This window comes from Grammomys surdaster, unplaced genomic scaffold, assembly GCF_004785775.1.
Source record: "Grammomys surdaster isolate TR1022 unplaced genomic scaffold, NIH_TR_1.0 354, whole genome shotgun sequence".
Lineage (NCBI taxonomy): Eukaryota > Metazoa > Chordata > Mammalia > Rodentia > Muridae > Grammomys > Grammomys surdaster.
The window spans coordinates 950,110-971,229 of NW_021604773.1; the positions used below are offsets into that span (position 1 = coordinate 950,110).

Consider the following 21,120-nt stretch of genomic DNA (forward strand, 5'->3'; position numbering starts at 1 on the left):
TCTATTCATCTTGATTTTTTAAACTTTAAAGTAGCATAATTTAAGCCTTATTTAACAGTATACAGACTGGTAGTAGCAGTTTGAACATAATGTATATGCATAATTAAATGAGATTTTAAAAAACCCGTTTAAATGGCACAGCCACCGCAAGGCTCCACTTGGGTACGAGTTCTACAGCGGGACCTAAAGAGGAAGTGAAGTGTGGACCTTGAAACGGTGACCTGAATTCAAGTCCCTTACTAGCTATTTCCTAAACTATCTGATTATTGGCAAGTGACTGTCATTTCAGCCTCAGTTTTCCTCCCCGGAAAATGGATGTAATAGCAGCTGTCACTTCCGTGTGTATGCCTGGGCCCGCTAGGTCTGTGAGCTATGGCGAAGGTTTATCCTTTCCTGGAAGGGGGGAAAACAGGTGCAGAGGAGTGAAATAAAGAGGTAATATATTGGCCAGATCCCAAACCAGAGCTCAGTCAGTCCTCCAAGAGCAAGACGGGGTTAAAGCAGCAGATACATCAAGCAGCACTCTCAAAGAAAAGTGCCACATTCAGCGAGAGGAGGAGGTGGCCAGCACTGTCTTACCTCCCAGAGCCACCGCAAGAAAACCAGAGACAGAAGGGATGAAGCAGAGCGTTCATCAAACACGAAGAGCGGGACAGAAGCGCCCTCTAGTGGAGGAAGCAAGCACTAGCGCCAAGGGTCCTGAGGATTCTAAACACAATTGGAGGCATTCAGTATCTCAGATGAAACAGAGACTGGGTAACTGGTCCAGGGCTACCTAAGCTGTATGTGGTAGATTGAGGCTGGCTGGTCTGTTCTCCGGACCTCACTTTCCAAGGGCCTACGGCTCTTGGAATAAAGGGCAGAGACTATGCAGAGTCCTAAAGACTGGACACAAATCCCTGGGCTTTTCCATCGAAGGCCACTTTGCTCCCTCAAAGCAAAGGGGCTAGGAGGGCTCTACACGTAGCCCCATCTCGAAACTTAAGAATCTGTGTTGCTCCAGTCTTCGGGTTCTGCTTCCTGCTAAAGCTGGACTTGTCCTGTGGGCTCCCTCCAATCTTCCTTTTTTTATTCTCTCTCTCTCTCCAGTGCATAGCCCCATTGCCCAATTACAAACTGGTTCAGATCCATACAGAACCCGAGGCAAAGAACAGATTCCTGTACCCTGCTGTTCATCTAGCCCCCGATGCAGGCACCAGAGCTTCAGCCGCCTGTCAAGCTTAAGAGTGCAGGGTTGGGGTATTCTGGGTTCTCGATGACCCCAGGCCCAAACTTGAGCTCCAGGAAGCGACGGTAGTTGTTAGGGGCCTGTGCCATGAAACCCGCAAAGGGCAGGGGGACCAGCGGCTGCAGGAAGTGCTCTGGGAACTCTACATCCTGCCGGTGGTCCAGCCACGTGTCCTTTGTCATGACCCCATTGCGGGGGTAGAAGGGCCAGAGGTCCACGTGCAGGTGGTTGCTCTCGCTGTACTGCACTCGGAAGAAGTCGCCCTCCACCGCCTTCTCCCACACGAAGCCCCGTTCATCCACTACCGAGCCAGCCTCGGCGCCCCGCAACTGCTCGCAGTTGCCCACGTCCTCCAGGTAGATGCCCAGATCTACATCGTAGTCCCATGGGATGATGTCGCCGTGGCGGGCTGCACCCAGCAGCGAGCCGCCCTCCAACCAGTAGCGCACGCCCGCCGCCTCCAGCACGCCCACCACGTAGCGCGCCGTTTCGCGCAGTGCGCGCAGGCAGCAAGGTGGTGTCCAGCGGCCCTCGTATAGGTAAGCGGGTGTGTCGCCCGCCACCGTACCGAAGCAGCGCGGACTCTCCTTGCTGCAGCCAAACCACTCGAGCCGCCCGCCTTCCCAGCTCACCAGGCGGATGCCCAGCAAGCGCAGCAGCGCCGCCCTCCGTGAGCGCCCCTCGCGATCCGCCTTCCAGCGCGCGTGGGCGGTGGCCAGCGGGGGCTGGCGCGCCGCGGCGAAGGTCAAGTCCAGCAGCTGCACTGCCCAGCCACGCAGGGCGGTCTGTAGGAAGAGGCTGGTGGCCAGTGGCCGCGCCAGGGGCACCGAGAGGTTGAAGAGGTCGCGGGAGCGCATCAGCAGCACCGCGTCGCCATCCAAAGCGTCGCAGCGGGGCGCGCTGGGCGCTGGGCCATAGCGTGCAGTCCACTCCCGCAGGCTGATGTTCAGTGCTAGGCACCGCGCTGGGTTGGCGGTGGCGACCGGGGCGGCCACCAAGCGCGCGCTGCTCCCCCGGAGCGCCTCCACCATTCGCTCCAGTTGGCCTGGTGACTCGGCCCGCGCTCCATCAGGCACCAAGGCCACGAACTCGGTGGCTACGTAGGTCTCCGGGCGCGAGGCCGCCGCTGGCCGGTCCAGGGCTGGCTGGAGCAGGGCCAGGCGAACGTTAGGGATGCGAGGCAAGGCCAGGGGTGGGTAAGGGAGTGTGTCGGCCGCCACCACCACAGGCTGGGCTGGGTCCTGCTGCAGGAAGGAATCTACTAGCTCTGGCACAGCGTTGTCAAAAGCCTCAAATTCCCGAATCAGGACGGTGACTCGGGGACCAGTGGCAGAAGTCCGGCGGGGGGCCCGGGCCCGGGAGTTTCTGGGCTGGTGCTGTAGCCATGACACATAGAAGAAGACTAGGAGGTTGAGGATGATGGCGGCTGCCAGGGCAGCCCAGCAGCGGGTGAGCCGCATGGGGCCCGATGTCAGACCCTAGCTGGGGTGGGGTCCAGGGCATCCTGGGGAGACAGGATGAAAAGGGAGTGTGGAGCAAGTTGTCAGCATTCCCTACCCTCGAACTGTCAGTTCCTCTTCCTGGATCTGATTTCAGGCCCTCCAGGAATTCCTAGGTTGGCTCATGCCCTGCCTTAGGCAAACCACTTGAAAACATCACATCATCTAGGGGAGGGGAGGTGGTCACTGTTTCCCATTCAACTACACAGTGAGTTCTTAAGTCAATATGTGAGGGACTAAAACCCAAACACCCCTGCAAACGAACAAAACAATGCTGGTTGCTGCCAGACGGTGAATTGAGAGCTGTGGACTGTTTGAACCTGGGGCCCTACCCACGCTAGACAAATGCTCTACCACTAAGCCGCATGCTCTCACTGATGGATCCCGGAAGGTGGTTTAAGCACATCCCCAGCCCTCAGTTTTAGTTTTGCAAGGTGAAACGCTTCTGGCTCCTTATTTGCCAAACAATATGAGGGTGTTTAGAGGACTCCGTAGTTTCACACATTATCCCAGGCTATGCAGCAGAGGCCAGCCTTGGACTGTTGGTCTTTGTGCAGCTAACTCTGTGCCTCCCGATGTTGGGTTTACAGCTATGGCTCACAGTTGTAGATGTACTTAGTACTACTGAACTGTGTGCTGGAGACTGGTTTAAGGTGATGCGTTGGATGCCAGGTATATTAGATCACAATTTTTAAAAAAGATTTATTTATTAGGTATACAGCCTGCATGTATGCTTGCAGCCCAGAAGAGGGCAGCAGATCTCATTACAGAGGAGATATGAGCCACCAAGGGAATTGAACTCAGGACCTCTGGAGGAGGAGCCAGTGCTCTTAACCACTGAGCCATCTCATCAACCCTGGAAGGGGGGGGGTGTCTTAAAAGTCATAGTACATTCTGTAATCCAGCCCTCAGAAGAGGGAGGGGGATGGGAAGTTCAAGGCAAGCATGAGCTACATAGTGAGACTTTGTCTCAAAAAACCAAAACAAAACAAAACACAAAAATCCACAACTAGGAAGAGAAGGGAAGAAGCAACAGCAGCTGTCCTTTAATCCCAGCACTCAAGGGGCAGAGGCAGGTGGATCTCGATGAGTCTGAAGCCAGTCTGGCCTATTGAGTGAGTTCCAGGATAGCTAGGGCTATAGGCGCTATTTTTTTTTTTTTTCATTTAAAACAGGGCTGGGGGCAGGGCTTTGCAATAGAGGGTGTGATGGTTTGTATATGCTTGGCCCAGGGAGTAGCACTATTAGGAGGTGTGGCCTTGTTGGAGTGGGTGTGTCACTGTGGACATGGATTTAAGACCCTCAGCCTAGCTGCCTGAAGTCAGTATTCTGCTAGCAGCCTTCAGATGAAGATGTAGAACTCTCCGCTCCTCCTGCACCATGCCTGCCTGGATGCTGCCATGCTTCTTGCCTTAATGATAATGGACGGAACCTCTGAACCTGTAAGCAAGTCCCAATTAAATGTTTCCTTACAAGACTTGCCTTGGTCATGGTGTCTGTTCACAGCAGTAAAACCCTAACTAAGACAGAGGGCTAGTCTAACCCATCAAGGGGTCCCCTGGAGTGGTGGCTTTTAGTGGCATAACTGCATAACATGAAAAGATACCTTATGTTTAATCCACAATACAGTCAAGAAGAAGCGGGGGAAACACAAAGCAGGGCTGGAGAGATAGGTCAGCGGTAAAGAGCGCTGGTTGCTCTTCCAGAGGACTGGAATTCAATTCCCTGCAACCACATGGCTGCCCACAAGCATCTGTAACTCCAGTTCCAGGGGCTCTGGTGCCCTTTTCTGGTCTCTGTGGGCACCAGGCACGCATGTGGTGCTTAGACATGCATGCAGGCAAAACACCCATACTCTTAGAGAACAATAAATTAGGTCACGGAGAGGTGAGGTCACTGGCTTACGGTCATGCATCTGAGAAGAGGGACATGGAATTTGATGCAAGAAGAAGCTAGTTGCTGGATCCTGCTTCAAAACAGGAAGCCACTGGCACCTGCCTTTAACCTCAGCATCCTAGAGGCAGAGACGGGGGCTTCTCAATGACTAACACCAGCCTGGTGTATACAAACCTTGTCTTAAAACCAAAAAATCCCCAGGAAACTGTCTTGTTTTGTTGAGATGGGGTCTCACTAAGTATTGAAGGCTGGCTTTGAACTAAGAGCCTCTTGCCTTGTGACTGCTGGGATGACAGGCGTATGCCACTGTCTACCCAACGGATTTGTTTTTGCAATCACATATCCCGACTCTTCACGCTACAGCTAAGCTGATGGGTGCTGTTAACGTGAGTATGGCACGTGACTTACCAGCCGAAAGTCAGCATATCAGCAAGTAGGTACGTACTTCGTGCCAGGGTGTTTTGGGTTTGTTTTTGAGACAGGGTCTTCATGTGGGCCAGGCTGACCTTGAACTAGGTATGTAGCTGAGGGATGATAGCTACAAGACAAAGGCTGGGTTGGGATGGCAGGCATACGCCACCATCATTCACTAGCGCTCTACCAGCCGAGCTGTCTCCTCAGCTCCAACCCCAGCCTCTATGGTTCTGCAGGTCTGAGAAGACAGGTGCACCAGTACAACTGAGTGGTGCAGTAGGAGAGAAGCACGGGGCATGGGTGGGTAACACGGGGCTTTGCCTAGGACAAGTGGACAGGGAAGAGTGAAGCTGAGTTCTTACTAGCTTTCCATTCCTTCCCCTACACGCTATATATGCTGAGTGTGCTGTTAAGTGCTTGTAATCCCAGCACTTGGGAGGTGGAGGCAGGAGGATTGAAAATTCAAGGTCATCCTTGACCACTGCTTGAGTTTGAGGCCAGCCTGGGCTACATGAGATTGTCAGAAGAAACAAAAAACAAAACAGTGCTTAAAGATGGCCCAGCAGGTGCTTGACACCAAGCCAGACCTGAGTTTAGTCTCTAGGACCTAAACAATAGAAGGAAAGAATCAACTCCAGCAAGCTGTCCTCTGGCCTCCTCACATGCATATGCACACAATAAACAAATGAACAAATGAACAAATGTAAGTGTATGTAAGTGTATCACTTGGAATTAACCTGAGCCTTATCAACCACAGTAGGTACAAAAAGGAGACCTACTTAGGAAAGCCTTTAAGGACAGAAAGGGCAGTTATCCATGTAATGACTGTGACATCAAGGGACTCTTACCTCCCTAGGTTTCAGGCAGAGGGTGATCAAGAAGAGTGGTTCCACCTTGGGTCATCTGCCCTGCTGAGAGGAACCAGAAAACATCAAGTGAGCCGACTCCTCACAACAAAGTGCAATCCCATTCTACCCATGAAAGTAGCTTATGAAGTCACTGACTCTTTGTCCGTTTGAAGTCCAAAAGCTTGGTTACCACTTCAGTTGTCTCAGGAGTGGCTTGGTGGGTAGGAGTCATCAATTGTAAGTTATAACTATCCCTCTTCCATAATGGTGTCCATAGGGCAGAAGTGACAGCAGTTGTTACCATGACAATCTCTTCCCTAGACACATGCATCCTTTGGAGCTAATCCTCAACATCCTCTCTATCTTACTGGACCTGACTGCTAGGGTCACCAGACAGTGGGAGATTGCTCTGTTATAGTAACCAGGGCATGACTTTGACTGTTTCTCATCTCTCTGGAAATGGTCCAGGCTCTGTAACCATAGCAACTGTCCCACAGCAGCACTTGTCTTCTAAATAAAAACACCTTGTTGGTTTGTCTATGGACCTCCCATATGAGAAGGGAAGATGGTTACCATGGTAATGCCAACTGGGCTGGGTGGGGGAGGAGTGGGACAGAGGCATTCCTCTTAGAGGAATGTCTTTAGGGCTGGGTCTTTTTTCTACCTGAGCACTAGGTGAGGAGAGGTTGCTATAGTAACTGATGAGGATAGGGTCAGGAGAACCACCTGGGACTTGGGTTACCTTAGCAACCTCCTCCTAGTGCAAGGTTTGGGACTCCACATATGCAAAATGGGAAGGGGCTGGAAGGGGCCTCCAGGATGGATAGGGTTACTATGACAACCGACTTCTTCAGGACATAGCCCACTCCTCACCCCAGGTCTTTTTTTTTTTCTTTTAGTAAGTGAAAGAGATGGGGGTATATTGACATCTGGAGGGGATAGGACTCTGATATTGGGGAGAAGGCAGAAAAAAAGTCCGGTCTGGTCTCACTCCTGCAAAGGAGACAATTGCGAGGGACCCTAGGTCCTTTGCCTCCCTTGAGGCAGCCCCTCCCCCTCCCTGTCAGCACCCCCGCCCGCGCGCACCGCCGGGGTCGACCCTGTGGGCGAGGCTCGCGCCCAGCCCCGTGCTCGTCTCCGCTCCCCTCGCCCGCCCAGCGCGCGCGCGCGCACACGAGGCGGGGGTGTGTAAGTGCGAAGTTGCGCGTCCGCGCAGGCGCGCGAGGCACAGCGGGCGCGGGCCGGCCCCGGGGCCTCCATGATGGAGGAGCGAGCGGCCGCCGCGGTCGCATCGGCCGCCTCCTCCTGCCGCCCTCTGGGCTCGGGCACGGCTCCCAACCCGACGGCGGCGGCCCCGGCCTCCAGCCCGGCTCCTGGGTCCGGCCCGGTAGGTAAAGGAGGTGGTGGCGGAGGCAGCCCGGGCCCCACGGCGGGCCCGGAGCCCCTCAGCCTGCCTGGGATCCTGCACTTTATCCAACACGAGTGGGCACGCTTCGAAGCCGAGAAGGCCCGCTGGGAGGCCGAGCGCGCCGAGCTGCAGGTGAGCGCCGCCGCTGCCCTCCCGCGCCCCCCGCCCCAGCCCTGCCCGGCCCGGCCTCGCCTCACCCGCCGCCGTCGCCGCCATCTTGGAGCAATGGCCGCCGGGACGGCCGGGAGGGGGCGGGCAGGGACGGCGACGGGCCGGCGGCGGGGTCCCCGGGGCCTCGGGGCGGGACAGGGCCGGGACCGGTCAGAGGAGCTGAACCGGGCCGAGTCGGCCGGGAGCCGCGAGTGGGAGTGACGGACCTAAGCGCAGAGAGTCTGGGCGATGCGACTTGGGGGTCCTCGGGGACAGAGTGCTGAGAAAGTGGATGGGGTCTGGGCGAATAAACATGCTACACCTCACCTCCGGACCCTAACCAGAAGCTGGCTGTCAGGGTAGGATGGACTAGGTGTCTAGTGGGGTGACACATTCGTAGCATCCACTGGGAGCAAGGAGTGAAGAGAGGGAGGCTGGAAGCTGGGATGGGGTACCTTGGGGGAGTGGCTTGCCTGGAGCAATTGAAAGGTGGCTGTGTGAGGGCTTCAGAGGGTGGGAGGAAGATTGATGGGAGGTGTCCCGGGACGAAGTGTGTGGCCTCCTGTCAAGAAGGACACTTTGGGCATGTGTGGCTACAGTGTAGGGGAGGGATCGCTTGAGTGGAATCACGGAGAGGGCAGAGGACATACTTCAGGCTCCCCTAGGAGAGCTTGAGAGTAGGAAGCGACAGTTTGGGTGCTTGAAGGGATTAGGGTTGAAAGCTTTGAGGATGTTAGGTAGAAAACGCTGAACTGTAGGGGCGTTTGTTGGGTATATCCAGTGTGAAGACAGGAGCGCCTGTGATGCATACGGTGAAGAGGAATGGAGGTGCCTTTGGGTGATGAGTGAGGAGGAAAGTCGGCGTGAGGAGGGACTCCATGAGGGAAGTGTTTGTGTAAGGTCCTGTGAAGGGTCTTGATGGTTTGCGGAGAAGAATGTGTCGGGTGATAATTCGTGGAGTAGGAGTTGGGCTGGGGCTCTGTGACCTTGAGCAAGGTACTGCTTGTGGATAGTGGCCTTCCATTTGTCGGGAGTCAGAAAGGTGAGCACTTCAAGGCCTTCAGGGATGGGCCACCAGGAGTCAAATGGTTCCTAGGTTGGGATGTTATTAACAAAAACAGTCAGTGCTTGGTTTCTGGCAACCCAGCTTTCTGTTTCCAGTGTGCTCTTTCCTGTCAAATTGAAATAAGGCCCCAGATAAATGAGTGATTGAATTTTTGTCCATGAGATGAATGCCGAGAGCGTTTGAGTGTTGTGTATCTCCCATCCTCGAGAGAGAAACCCTTATGTAAGTGCTCCTCGTGGTGTGCCCAACTCTAACTCGGGCTCTGTCCCAGCATACATCTCATCAGCTCTTCTCAATGCCCCATTATGTAGGCAGGGCCAATGTCATTACCTCACTCAGCAATAATGACAGCAGCTGCTATTTATTCAGGGCATATTATGTGCCTGACACTGTATTAGGTATTATGATACATGCTATCATTTAATTTTTGTGGCATTCTGAGAGGGGAAATGGTATCCCTTCCTCTGTTTTTTAATAAGCAGGAGACGGAGATACTGCGGATCCCAGCAGTGGTGGCAGTGCTCACCTGTGTCTTTTCCCTCTGTGACACTGAGCACAGGTGAGAAGGGTCTCTAGGGAAGCTTAGAGGCCTTGCCAGGTCACCCAGGCCATCAGAGCAGAGTGGGCAGGCTGAATCTTGGCCTTTGGAGCTGGACAGGAGCACAGCTGAAAGCATCCACTGTAATGTCCTTTCAGTGTAGTCCAGACTCCACTCAGACTTTACAGGTGTGCTACCTCCTAATGAGAGATCTTTCCACTCACCTAGTAACCTTCTGTGGAATCACAGAGAATACTCTGTAAGGCTCCAACATCATCAACTTCATGGTTTTGCTACTTTTGTTACATTATAAGTCAAACATAAGTGCGTGTGTGTGTGTGTGTGTGTGTATGTGTATGTGTGTGTGTGTACACATGTCCAGGATGTGCACATGCCCAGAATGTGCTAGAATATACTGCATTTGACACTTCCTAAGTCGTGCATTTTAGTTCCGTTTCCCTGTCAACACAGAGAGTACTTATTTTTGATAACCTCGGTAGTGTTCCCTTGGGTATTTATACCATAGCTTATTTATTTTGACCCTTGTCAATGGATTTTCAGGATCATTTCTACTGTTCCCTCTGCCCGAAATGGCTTTGAGGCTTCAAGAGCAGCTCCGCTGTTAAAGTATGTGCTGTGAAGGATGAAGGCTTGAGTTTGATCCCCTAGAGCCCACCTGAGAAAGCCAGGCCTGGTGGCACACATGTGTAATCCAGTATGGCAGGTTCCTGGTGCACACTGGCTGGTCATCCTTCCCAAGGGGGTGGGGGGAGCACACAAGAGAGAGAGCTAGCTCCAGGCTAGTGACGCCCTGTCTCCAAAACGAAGTGGAGGGTCCTGAGGAATGGTGGTTCCACATGTATGTACACACATATACGAAATATGGCTTTGCTGGCAGTGTTTATCCTGAGAGTGAGTGACGTGGAATAGTGAAGCGGGAGAGTTTGTAAAATGATGATCGCTCTGTCTTTTGTACTTTCTACATTTTTATTTTTTTATTTTATTGTTTCATTTCAAGACAGGATCTCACACTGTAGTCCTGGCACTCACTATGCAGAACAAGCTAAGCTGGCCTTAAACTCAAAGAGATCCTGCCTCTTCCTCTGAGGGTTGGCATTAAAGGTGTGCATTGTTGTGGAGGTGAGATGACAAATTGCAGGAGTTGATTCTTTCCTTCCACCATGTTGATCTTGAGATAGAACTCAGGCAGCAGGCTTGGCAGCTGGCATCTTTATTTTCTGAATAATCTCCTTGGCCCACACACCTCTTTCTGTTTATTTATTTATTTATTTGCTTGCTTGCTTGCTTGCTTGCTTATTTTTGAGGCAGGATCTTGCTGTATAGCTATGGTTGTATTGGAATGCCATATGTAGATCGGTAGATTAGACTGGCCTTAAATTCCCTTTGGCTGATCCCCCACACCCCCCAATCCCCAATCCCTCTGGATCCTGGGTGCTGGAATTAGAGGTACTACCTCATCTGGCCCCTTTTTGGTTTTTTGAGTCAGGTCTTTACTCTGTACCATAGGATGGCTTTGAACTCACAATTCTTGTGCCTCAGCCTCTGGAGTGCTAGAATTACAGTCCTGCACCATTACAGGTGTAACCCCATCCCATCCTTTGTAATGGGTGTGCACCAACACATCTCACAAGCAGCATCTCTTCTCACCTATCTTTCTTCCACTCAGCACTCACACCTTCTGAAGGGCAATGTCCATGAGACCCTTCATGACTGGGCAGTGTCAGTACTGAGGAGCTGGCCCTGGCTGTTTTTGATAAGAGGCCCACTGTGCAGTCAGTGCCCAGGACACCAGAGGAAGAAGGCTGGCCCAGAGACTGCAGAGATGAGAGCAGAGAAGAGGCGGAGGTGTGCAGTGATATAAGTGGAAATGTGTTAGGATGGTGGTTCCTGCCCCTTAGAAGCTTCTAGACCAGCAGAAGAGCTGCTTCACTCAGGAGACTGCAGAGAACTGTCTGCACTCATGCATAAAGTCAATTATGGGGCTCCGTTGTGAGCTTCTAAGAAGGGAGCCCTTGGGGAGAGGTCTGAACCTGATGTTCTTGAGATGGAGAGAGTAAATGAGACATCCAGGAAAAGGACTGTGCAGTCCCCTCTTCCTCTCCACCTCCTGTGGAAGCTCTCCTGCCAGGAGTTTTGTGACCTATAGGCTCCAGGCCTCACACTGAATGGGAGCTTGAGAACTGGAAGGTCTGAAGCAGGACTGGCTCTGTCTTCAGGACTTTGCCGTTGAGAGAGGTGGTAGCCCCAAGTCAGATCTCGGTGTTGGGATCCTGTGGATGGAGGCCATGGTATTTCCAGCTCCCAGCTCTGCTGTCGTCATGGAAGAGACTGACAGGCTAGTGCCAGCACTTCCCGTTTTTGGTGGGATTCCACTGATCCAAGACACTTCAGCCACGTCTTCCTGGTTTTCCTTCCTCTTCTCTACCAGAGGAACTGGGAAGAGGACAGAAGAATAGAAGGTCTTGGTGAGGCCCCCACTCAGCCATTCTTCCAGCCATTCTTAAAAAAGTTTTCATTGTATTTTTTCACTCATGTGTTATTGAGTATTAATGCCACCATACCCAATTTTATGTGATACTGGAAATCAAACTTAGGACTTCATATGAGCTAGGCCGACATGCTAACATGCTCAGCGCAGTCCCAGGGTTTCTGTAGCTACCTTTTATTGGGGTGCCTCTTCTTTGAGCTTTGCTAATTCACACTTGGCTCTCCACATTGTAGCTGTAATGACTTTGATAACTTGCACACCTGGTTGTAGTTTTCTTCTGTGGATTCCCTGTGCTCCCCAGTAGACATCTTGTTCATCTCGGTGGCCGTGATCCTCTCAACCTACTTTCTTCACTAATTGTAGTTCACATTCTGATGCAGCCCTGATGCAGTGTTAAGAGTGTCTTCAGTCTGCCCTGCCCTGCCCTGTTGTCTGTGTCTTCTGCCTGCAGCTCTCTCCCTCCCTCAGCTATCCTCTGGTCGGCTAGTCCCAAGTTAAAATGGAGATGAGAGATAGCAAGCCTGGGGCACAGGGACAGGGAGATAGGTCAGGGCCCTGCTAGCACAAAGAGCAGCATTGCTGGACATCTGAACACTGCCTGGAGCCAGCCAAGTCAGCCTGTGGACTTTTGGGGGAGCCCTGGAAACACTTAAGCAGATCTGTGATGTTCAGGAAGTGGGGCCCCAGAAAGACAGACATCTGCAAGGGCCTGGCTTCCCAAGCTCTCTTCCTGATGATGGGCTTTTTTGGTTCAAGGGTTAGGTCCCCTTGACTAGATGGGCTTTTGAATGTGGACAGGGAGAGAAAATGAAGAGAGGCAGAGGCAGTGACTGACACAGGAGCCCTCATGCAGGCTGGAGCTGCATATGAGAGACAGTGCTCACAATGCTCCATTCTCTTAGCAGAGGAAGACCCCATGAACTACTTAGTGTTTGCAGCAGATCAGCGGCGGAGCCAGGCCTGGCTCTTAGGCTGCCTTGGACTGGAACAGTGAAGTTGTTCTGAGAAAGTCAGCAAGAGTGCCAGGCTCTGGGTTTTGGTAGAAGGCCTTCAAACATGATTGGGGAACCACAGGATTCTGTCTTAAGGCAGTTGGTCCAGTGTCTCTAAATGACATGGTGACAGACTGGAGCCTACTGGGGCAGCCCAAGCTAGCAGACAGACAGCCGAGCTTGACAGGAACCATAGGCCATGTCTGTGGCACATCTTCTCATGCCTTGGGCAGCATAAAGCTTCGAACAGCTTCTTCTGCATTGCAGTGGGAGCTGAGCCCAGCCTCCTACTCTTGTCCCTGAGTGCCAGAAGTAGCTTCCTACGCTTCCCAGCAACAGATGCTCTGAAGGAAGAGTGGGACACCACCTCCACCAGCAACCATAGGGACAGCAGCTGATGGGGGTTGGGGAGGAGTCCAGGGCTGTTAATACTTAACACCCCCAACACTATCCCTGACGTAACTCCTCAGAAGGCTACAGCCAAGTCAGGCCCTGCTGTCCCTGTTTGAACTTCATGGGTTAACAGTGACTCCTCAGTGTTTTTTTAAGGTAGAGTCTTAGCCTACCCTGGACTTGAACTAATAGCAATCCTTCTGCTTCAGCCTCCCGAATGCTGAGATTATAGACTGAGCTCTTTTATGGGTGACATACCCAGAGACCCTGGAGGTGGGTTCAGTGTGTCATCACTTCTCACTGAACCCTGGCATCGCTGTAGGGGAGGGGCTAAAACTGCTTGAATAAGGAAGGAGACAGCCCCTGGAACTGCTGTCCTCCTTGAATAAGGAAGGAGACAGCCCCTGGAACTGCTGTCCTTCCTTTTCTGTTCCAGGCTCAGGTGGCTTTCCTCCAGGGCGAGAGGAAAGGGCAAGAGAATCTAAAGACGGACCTGGTGCGGCGGATCAAGATGTTGGAGTATGCACTGAAGCAGGAGAGGTGAGCTCTGCCCCTGCTAGAGACGGGTGGCAGGCTGCGAACTATGCTTTATCAGCGAAAGGAGTTTCTCCACTGTCCTCTTCTCTTCATCCCTAGGAGTGTGTAAAGTAGCTTGTAGTGGCTGTGATTCAGATGCCGGTAGCAGCATTAGGGCTTTGGCAAACCTACTATGTGCTCTAGTTCTGGACAGCAGCTACCTTGCTCATTTTTGCCATAGTCTCTGATGGTGTTGCTGGCTGTGGTTCTGGCAAGGAACTGAGGTTTCAGGAGGAGGGAGGGCAACTTTGAGAATCCTAGAGCTTGTAGGTCAGAGAGCTGATGAAGGAGGCCCTGGGCTTCCTCAGGTGGTCTCTTACCCTGTCTACTCTCCTCTCTCTACTCATTTGTTATTTGTTCTTTTAGGGCCAAATATCATAAACTGAAGTTTGGTACAGACCTGAATCAGGGGGAGAAGAAGGCAGATCTGTCAGAACAAGGTACCCACCCTTGCATCCTCCCTCGGCCACCCCCAGCAGAGCAGCTGCTTGGCGTAGAGAAGTTGCAGATGGCCATGGGATGGGGTAGAGTTGCATCCTCAGGGTCTCTTCCCACCACTCCTGTGTCAGACTGTGTCCAGTCTTCCCTGTCTGCTATCCTGCTGTCCTCCCAAGGACAGGATGGATGGCCAAGCATTTCCTGCACCCTTCTGTTAGGAGAGTGAGTGTAGGCTGTGGAAAGTATAGGAAAAACTTGATTGAAGAGGTGGTGTTTGCACTGGGTTGTCATTCAGTCATTAACCCCCTCCCACTCCCCAGTTGATATGTGAGGTGCTGGCTTCCTGTCACAGAGCAGGGCACAGCAGAGACCAGAATAGACATGTGCTTCTTCTGTGGGTGCTGGCAGCTTAAGCTTCTGGAAGGAGGAAACAGATGTCCATGAGTGTGACAGAATGTTTTCAGGTGAAGCACTAGTGTCTAGTCAGGAGGACCCAGTGGCTAGGGCACCAAGTGTGCACGGCTGTGCCATTGATGTTTGGAGCTTGGTTCCAGGGCTCTGTGGAATTCTTGCTTGCAGGGCTAAGGGAGGTCTTCATTTCATGCCATGCTTCTCTTACCGAGATGTAAACTCTGGACTGAGGTGGCCTAGTCATCCAGCCGGGCCTTAGTGGATAGATGTCCAGTGGATACCTGACGAGTAATGCAGAGAGTTGGTTTCCCAGCCAAACTCACCTCAGCCTGAGAGGTGAAATGTATAGCCGCTACCCTCGGATCTCAGCATGGGAAACACAGCAGCTTCAGGAAGTGCACAGCTGATTTGACTCAGCCTGCTCATTTTCTAGAGCCAGACTACCCACTCCTTACATAGGAAAGCAGCAGCCAGCCATGCATGTGGGGGCACAGCTCTGCTATTCTTGGCGGTGGTTGGCAGGGTCCAGTCAAGAGCCTAACAGTGAGGAGAGCTTCCAGGAGAGGAGTCACTCAGAGGGGGTGTGTGGGTGGAGAACACTCGGGAAGTGGGGACAGGCCTGTGATGGTGGCAAATTCATTCAGACTTGATGTGAGAAGATGGAGGGGTGATGGGAGGGTGTCCGTGCCCTGACTGAGACAGCCTTCTCTTCTCTCTCTCTCTCTAGTCTCCAATGGCCCTGTAGAGTCCGTCACACTGGAGAACAGCCCACTGGTGTGGAAGGAGGGGCGACAGCTTCTGCGACAGTGAGTGATGGGAGGGGAGGGACAGGATGGGACATGACATACTTGGCTCAGGAGATAGGCTCAAGGAATCCACAGTCCTTCCTGGATTCCACCCAGACAGAGCCTGAATGACCTGTCACCCAGTGGGAAATAGACAGAAGGTTTGTAGCAGGGGGGTACCCCGACACACACACACCCCAAACATGACCCTATATGCCTCTCTTTTTAAAGGAGTAATGTTGGGGAAACATATTTTTAACAGAGTGAAGTTAAATGATAGCAGTAGTAGTACCGGGGTGCTGTGGGCTCAGTACAGAGAAGGTAAGCTCTACTGGCCTGCCCTCTGAGAGGTGAGCTGTGCTCCTCCTTGACTGGAGAAAGGCCTCAAACACAGAATCAGTGGCCACCAGCCTCTAGCCAAATCTGGATTTTTATTACTGTAAAGATTTTAGCATTTTAGGCTATCCAAGAAGTAAATAATGTTATTTCTGAGGGAAGGTGACCCTGTTGGTCTTTGTGTCAGTCTTAATACTGGAGAGGTGCTGTGAGCCCCTCAGGCGGTGGGTTCCATGCTGTGTAAGAGTCAAGATGCTTTTGTTTTGTTTTAACTGTCCCTGTGATTTGTAATGCTTTTACTAAGTACTGTCAAGTCCCACATATGCATTAGCTAAATTACACAGTGTTAAGAACTCAATGGAGTGGAGTGTGTGGTTTAAGGGCTCAGCCCTGAGTCGTTGTGGGCCAGGCCCTGGGGTCCCTCTACAGCACCACAGAAATCACCACGGTGTAACAGGCACCCTGCTGGAAAGGCAGAGATCTCCAGAGCCAGTCCATCCTGAGGTGTTGTGTTGAGAGCTACTTTGAAACTTAAGTCTAAGATGAGTGACAGACCTCAGGAAGCTGACCGTCACTGTCTTCAGCTCAGTGTCTACAAACCACTGGCAGCTTAAGTGGCCACGGATAGCCCCAGAGGGTTGTGAGACAAATATAATGGGAGCCCGGGCTGGCACTGTGCCTCCCTGTCCTCTGGCACCCCATAGAGGCCACAGGGAGATCTCAGGAAGTCACGCCTAGAGCCCACTTTCCAGATTGCCAGGCGTCTCTGTCTCTGTTGTCCCCTGGGGGATAACAGCTTGGGCCACACACAGGCATTGCAGAGGTAGGACAAGAGAAGAAGGGCACAGGCATCCAGTGGGTCCTGCAGCAGAGCAGCCAGGCAGTGTTGTCCCTTAACTGTGGAAGCCGCAGATACCCACGATTGACTTTTTGATCTTCTCTTCTTTTTCTTTTTCCTTTAGGCCAGTCTCAGCTGGCTTCAGTTTTTTAAGTTGCAGAAGTAATAAATGCTCAGGTATAGAAGTAAGTAGACCTCAGGCTGCGGATGTAGCGCAGTGGTAGAGCGCTTGCCTCGCATGCTCAAGGCCCTGGGGTCCATCCCCAGTACTGCAGAAAAAAACAGTGTACTCTTGTGTCCTGTATCCTCCCCTGCAGAGGTCACTGTTGCTCAGTTTATGTCTGTCTTGTAGGCAGCCAGGAAGCAAGCACAGGGGTGTGTCTGTGTGTGATGACAGCATACACACACCATCACACTCTTGTTTCCATGGTTATAAAACCCGGAATCACGTGGGAGCATGGAGCAGCGTCCACCATGTTCGCTGTGCTGCTGGTCATAGCCATCTCTCTGTGGCACTCTGCCTTTGTCACCTCTGCCTAGCGTCCATCAGTGGACATCTGGCTGTTCCTGCTCGTGGGCTCCCCTACGATTGGTGTTGGGGACAGCGTGTGCCATAGCAGCGTGCATGGGGACCAGGGGCTCCATTGATCAGTATCGGAAGCCAAGCTGCTGCTCAGGGCTGCTTCTGAAAAGCTGCCATCTGCTCTTTGGTGGCCCCTCAGAAGGCTGCTGGCTTCTGCGAGGCCCCAGCAGTCAGAAGCAACTCGATTCATGTGTTACCTGCCCTGGCTCTGCTCCCACAGATACCTGGAAGAGGTGGGCTACACAGATACCATCCTGGACATGCGGTCCAAGCGTGTGCGTTCCCTTCTGGGCCGTTCGCTGGAACTCAATGGGGCCGGTGAGCCTGTCGAGGGGGCCCCCAGGGCTTCCCCGGGCCCTGGGGGACTTAGCGGTGGCGAATCTCTACTAGTAAAACAGATTGAGGAACAGATCAAGAGGTGAGGCCCCATGCAGCCTTTGTCTTCCTTCCTTCCCCTGGGGAAGGCTGGGCAGGAAGTCAGGTGCTCCCAGCTACTCTGCCAGCCCTTCTAGATTGTGTTGTGTGCTTCCTCTTCAGGTTGTCACATGGCTTCTTTTTCTAGCTGAGGACAGACCTTAGTCGGGTAGGGTAGGATGGGGTTGGAGAGGGATTGGCTGCAGAGGATAACCTGTGAGGCCTCCACTCTTGTCTTTACGGACTCGTTTTGTTCATCTTCCCACCAGTAGTTGATACCCATCAGAAGCAGGAAGGTCATTAGGTGATGCTGGGTGCTCTGAAGTATGTGGAGAATGTCAGGAGACTGCATGCAGACAGTGTGTGCCCCTGGAGTCACAGCTACTCAAGAGGCACAGGCAGAGGCAGAGGCAGGACTTGCTTGAGCCCAGGGATTAGAGACCAGCCTGGCCAAAAAGAAGGAGGAAGAAGAGGAAGAAGATGGGGGCATGAAGCCCTGGTTTCCATCTCTAACACTGTATAAACCAGACATTGAAAGCAGGCTCATGCCTGTAATCCCAGAACTAAGGTCACTTTTGGCTACAGAGCACATTCGAGGCCAGCCTGGGCTACATGATACCCTGTCTTTAAAAAAAAAAAAAAAAAAGTAACAGAAGTCATGCTCCTCTTGGTGGCTGGTAGGGAGGACCACTTTGTGGGGGTGGCATTTATCCAGAGAGTAGCAGGAAAGAGTGTTCTTTAGGCAAGGGAAGTACTGGAGACAGAGAGTGCCCAATGAGTGTGGAAAGCAGGAGACCCATGTCGCATGGCTGCTGCAATAAACACATGAGCCTTGTGGCCTGTGGTCTGTGGTGAAGCCAGATCTCAGGAGGCAGATCACAGAGTGCCTCCTAGGCCACGATAAACAGTGGATGCTTACCCACAGGGCTGTGGGAAGCCAGTGATTTCCAGCAGAGGTATATCATTTGACATCTTAGTGTGCTTCGAGGAGAGATTGAGGAAGCCACGTGGGGCTCACTGTGCGATCCAGGCCAGGGCTAGTGGCTCTTAGCAATGGACATGTAAGAAATGGGCACTTATAAAAGGCTTGGGGAGAGGGAGAGGGAGAGAAGTGTGAGGAATGGACTGGCCCCTCCTGAGGTCAGGAACCCGAGGGAACAGCAGGAACTGACGAGCAGTTGTACAGCTGTGTGAAGGGTAAGATGCTGTGTGTCTACAAGAGCCCTAAAGATCTCTAGTTTATCAGCACACTGATGTGGTTGAGAAGGGATCCAACTGTACATCCTGAGGTCTCCTAAGGCAAGAGATTGGCAAAAAGAGCTAAAGGAGGAAGCAGCCAGCGAGGAGGCAGAGGTAGGTGTGGAAGGAGGAAGTCCTCAAAAGGAAGTGTTTTGAAATGGCCTTGAGGATGCTCTACATTGATTTCCATGGGAAGCAGTAACTGTGTCTTGGCAGTTCACAACTCTGGTGTGACAGTGGACAACAGGAGAGAGGGCATCTGAATGTCTGTGCTACTTGCACTTGGTATTGGGGTCTGGATCCCCTGGGAGACAGACAGAGGAGGAATATTGCCTATACAGTGGGGCAAGGCTCTCTCTCCATGTCCATGTTAGTTGACGGTTGAAGGGTTGGAGGTGGCTGAGTGTTGCAGAGTGGCTGCTGCCTCTGGCTGATTAGGGCAGGGGGCTGCTGGGCAGGGACAGCTTCTTAGCCAGCTCATATCTGAGTTGGCCAGATGTGGGACAGGAATGTTGAGGGTTGGGGGCTTGCTCTGTCACCACAATTAGAACTCAGTGTTGTAGGAGGCACAACCTTAAGTTTGTACAAGGGTTCCAGGGATGATGGTCCACGCAGAGGCTTGGTAGAGGCTGTGCATGCTCAAACTGGAGTGTCTCCCTCTCTGGGTTCTGTCACCTGGCAAGACTGAGTATCTCTCTTGTCTACTTTCCTGTCTTGGCAGGAATGCAGCGGGCAAAGATGGCAAGGAGCGCCTGGGTGGCTCGGTGCTGGAGCAGATACCCTTCCTACAAAACTGCGAGGGTGAGGACAGCGATGAGGATGATGAGCTGGACAGTGTGCAACATAAGAAGCAACGTGTGAGGGTGAGCCTTCCATTACTCACCTCTGCCCTGGCCCTCTGGCCCCAGATAATGCCCCATCCTACCCTCCTATTGATGGTCTTGCAGGCCAGCTCAGTGCCCTGACCCACTTAGGCTGCCTTTGTCGCCATGTGCCTGGACTCAGGCCTGGGTGACATCTGGGGAGTCAGTATGATCTGGGGCATTCTGGTCTGCTGTTGTGATCAGGGCCTTTGCCTGTGGACACTGCCTTTGGGGTAGCATCCCAGTCTTCTCAGCATGTCCTCACATCTGGCTCCCAGCACCCAGTGTGGGTGTACCTTTTGGGCTCTGTACTTTTTTTCTTCAGAATTTTGTCTTTGGTCGTGGGTGTGGCCTTAGTTGCCCGTTGAGCATCTGCTGAGCCCTTCACAGCCCAGCTCTGAGCAGGTATGGGTCAGGAAGGCACAGGTCTAGACCACAAGTGGATCAGTAGTGGCCAGGGGTACACAGTGGGGGGGGGGGGGTGCACGGGGAGGGGATGTGCTGAGGCGGAAGCAGAGACACCAGCTGTGGGGAAGACCTCAGCTTTCTCCGAACCCCACTTTCCCAGATGTGGCTTCTGCGCCACTTTCCCACTCCATCCAGACACCCCTTCTCTGCCTTGCCCTGGGTCTCCTGGGGCCACCAGGAGTCTGTTTTGTCAGCTTCCAGAGCCTCTGGGTTCCCTTCTCCAGACCCTGACCACCCCTTAGGGTATGTGTTAGTGAGGCGTGGCTTCCATCCTGTCTTTAGGGTTCCTAGCATGACTTAGCACAGGGTCCTGTCCTGATGGGATTCTGACGGGAGCGAAATACACAGACCTGGAATCCTGAAGGAGGCAAAAGGATAAAGGCCGTCTTTGAGTATGTGGTCTCTGACTTGGCTTCCTGGGTCAGATGCTGGAGTCCCATGCTCCTCCCAGCCCCTACTCAGGACTGTCTTTTTGTGTGTGTGGGGGGGGGGGGGGATTTGAATATGTGTGTGTAGTGTGTTTTGTGTGTGTGTTCATGTGGGTGCTACTTCATCTGGAGGCCAGAGGTCTGCTTCCTCAAGACCTATCTATCCTGCGGTTTCTTGTTTTGTTTGTTTTCATTTTGGGCGTTTTATTTTTTGTATGTATTTATGTGTTAGTCAGGGTTCTCTAGAGGAAGAAAACTGGTCGAATAAATCTATAGATAGATAGATAGATAGATAGATAGATGGATAGATGGATAGATGGATAGATGGATAGATACATACATAGATTACAGGCTGTGTTCCAGATTGTCCAACAATGACTGTCTCCCAATGAAAGGTCCTAGACTCTAGTAGTTTTTAGTCTACAAGACTTGATGTCTCAGTCTATGGTCTTCAGTGTATGCTGAAGTCAGTATATGTTTCAGCTGGTCTTCAGTATATATCAGACTCCTGAAGAAGTAGGCTCTACTGTCACTGAAGGAATAGGCTTGCTGATGAGTGCAAACAGGCAGAGAGCAAGTTTCCTTCTTTCATGTCCTTTTTTATAAACTGTCAGCAGGTGTGGCCCAGATTTAAAGGTGTATCTTCCCACCTCAGAATATCTGGCTTAAAGGTGGGTCTTCTCACCTCAAAAGATTTAATTAAAGACAATTCCTCACAGATGTGCCCAGCTGTTTGAGTTTTAGTTAATTTCAGTTGTAGTCAAGTTGACCGATGATAGCTATCACAGTGTATTTACTGT

The 21,120-nt window shown here is 52.3% G+C and overlaps 2 protein-coding genes across 5 annotated transcripts in view; one reads left to right on the forward strand and one right to left on the reverse strand.

The window, feature by feature from the left end:
* Fkrp (fukutin related protein) lies at window positions 1-7,503 on the reverse strand. Of its 2 annotated transcripts, none has more exons than XM_028779491.1 (3): window positions 7,491-7,503; window positions 5,886-5,945; window positions 1-2,732 (listed from the first exon to the last, which is right to left on the reverse strand). In XM_028779491.1, the coding sequence occupies exon 3, from the start codon at window positions 2,686-2,688 to the stop codon at window positions 1,204-1,206; it is 1,485 nt and encodes a 494-aa protein (XP_028635324.1). In that variant the 5' UTR covers window positions 2,689-2,732; window positions 5,886-5,945; window positions 7,491-7,503; the 3' UTR covers window positions 1-1,203. The 2 variants fall into 2 exon arrangements, with proteins under 2 accessions (XP_028635324.1, XP_028635325.1); XM_028779492.1 differs by having other exon boundaries at window positions 5,886-5,948; window positions 7,491-7,502.
* Window positions 7,144-21,120, forward strand: part of Strn4 (striatin 4) — a 24,490-nt gene continuing 10,513 nt past the window's right edge. For all 3 annotated transcript variants that reach the window (XR_003712925.1, XM_028779487.1, XM_028779488.1), the window contains exons 1-6: window positions 7,144-7,425; window positions 13,378-13,481; window positions 13,884-13,957; window positions 15,094-15,172; window positions 17,129-17,326; window positions 19,283-19,424. Coding sequence is in view for 2 of the 3 variants with exons in the window: in XM_028779487.1 (XP_028635320.1) it covers window positions 7,144-7,425; window positions 13,378-13,481; window positions 13,884-13,957; window positions 15,094-15,172; window positions 17,129-17,326; window positions 19,283-19,424 (879 nt within the window). In the remaining variant the exon portion in view is untranslated. The remainder of the gene's footprint in view (window positions 7,426-13,377; window positions 13,482-13,883; window positions 13,958-15,093; window positions 15,173-17,128; window positions 17,327-19,282; window positions 19,425-21,120) is intronic.

Bases quoted from the DNA above. Each gene is read 5' to 3' on its own strand.
- Fkrp (XM_028779491.1), bottom strand. From the start codon at position 2,688: ATGCGGCTCACCCGCTGCTGGGCTGCCCTGGCAGCCGCCATCATCCTC.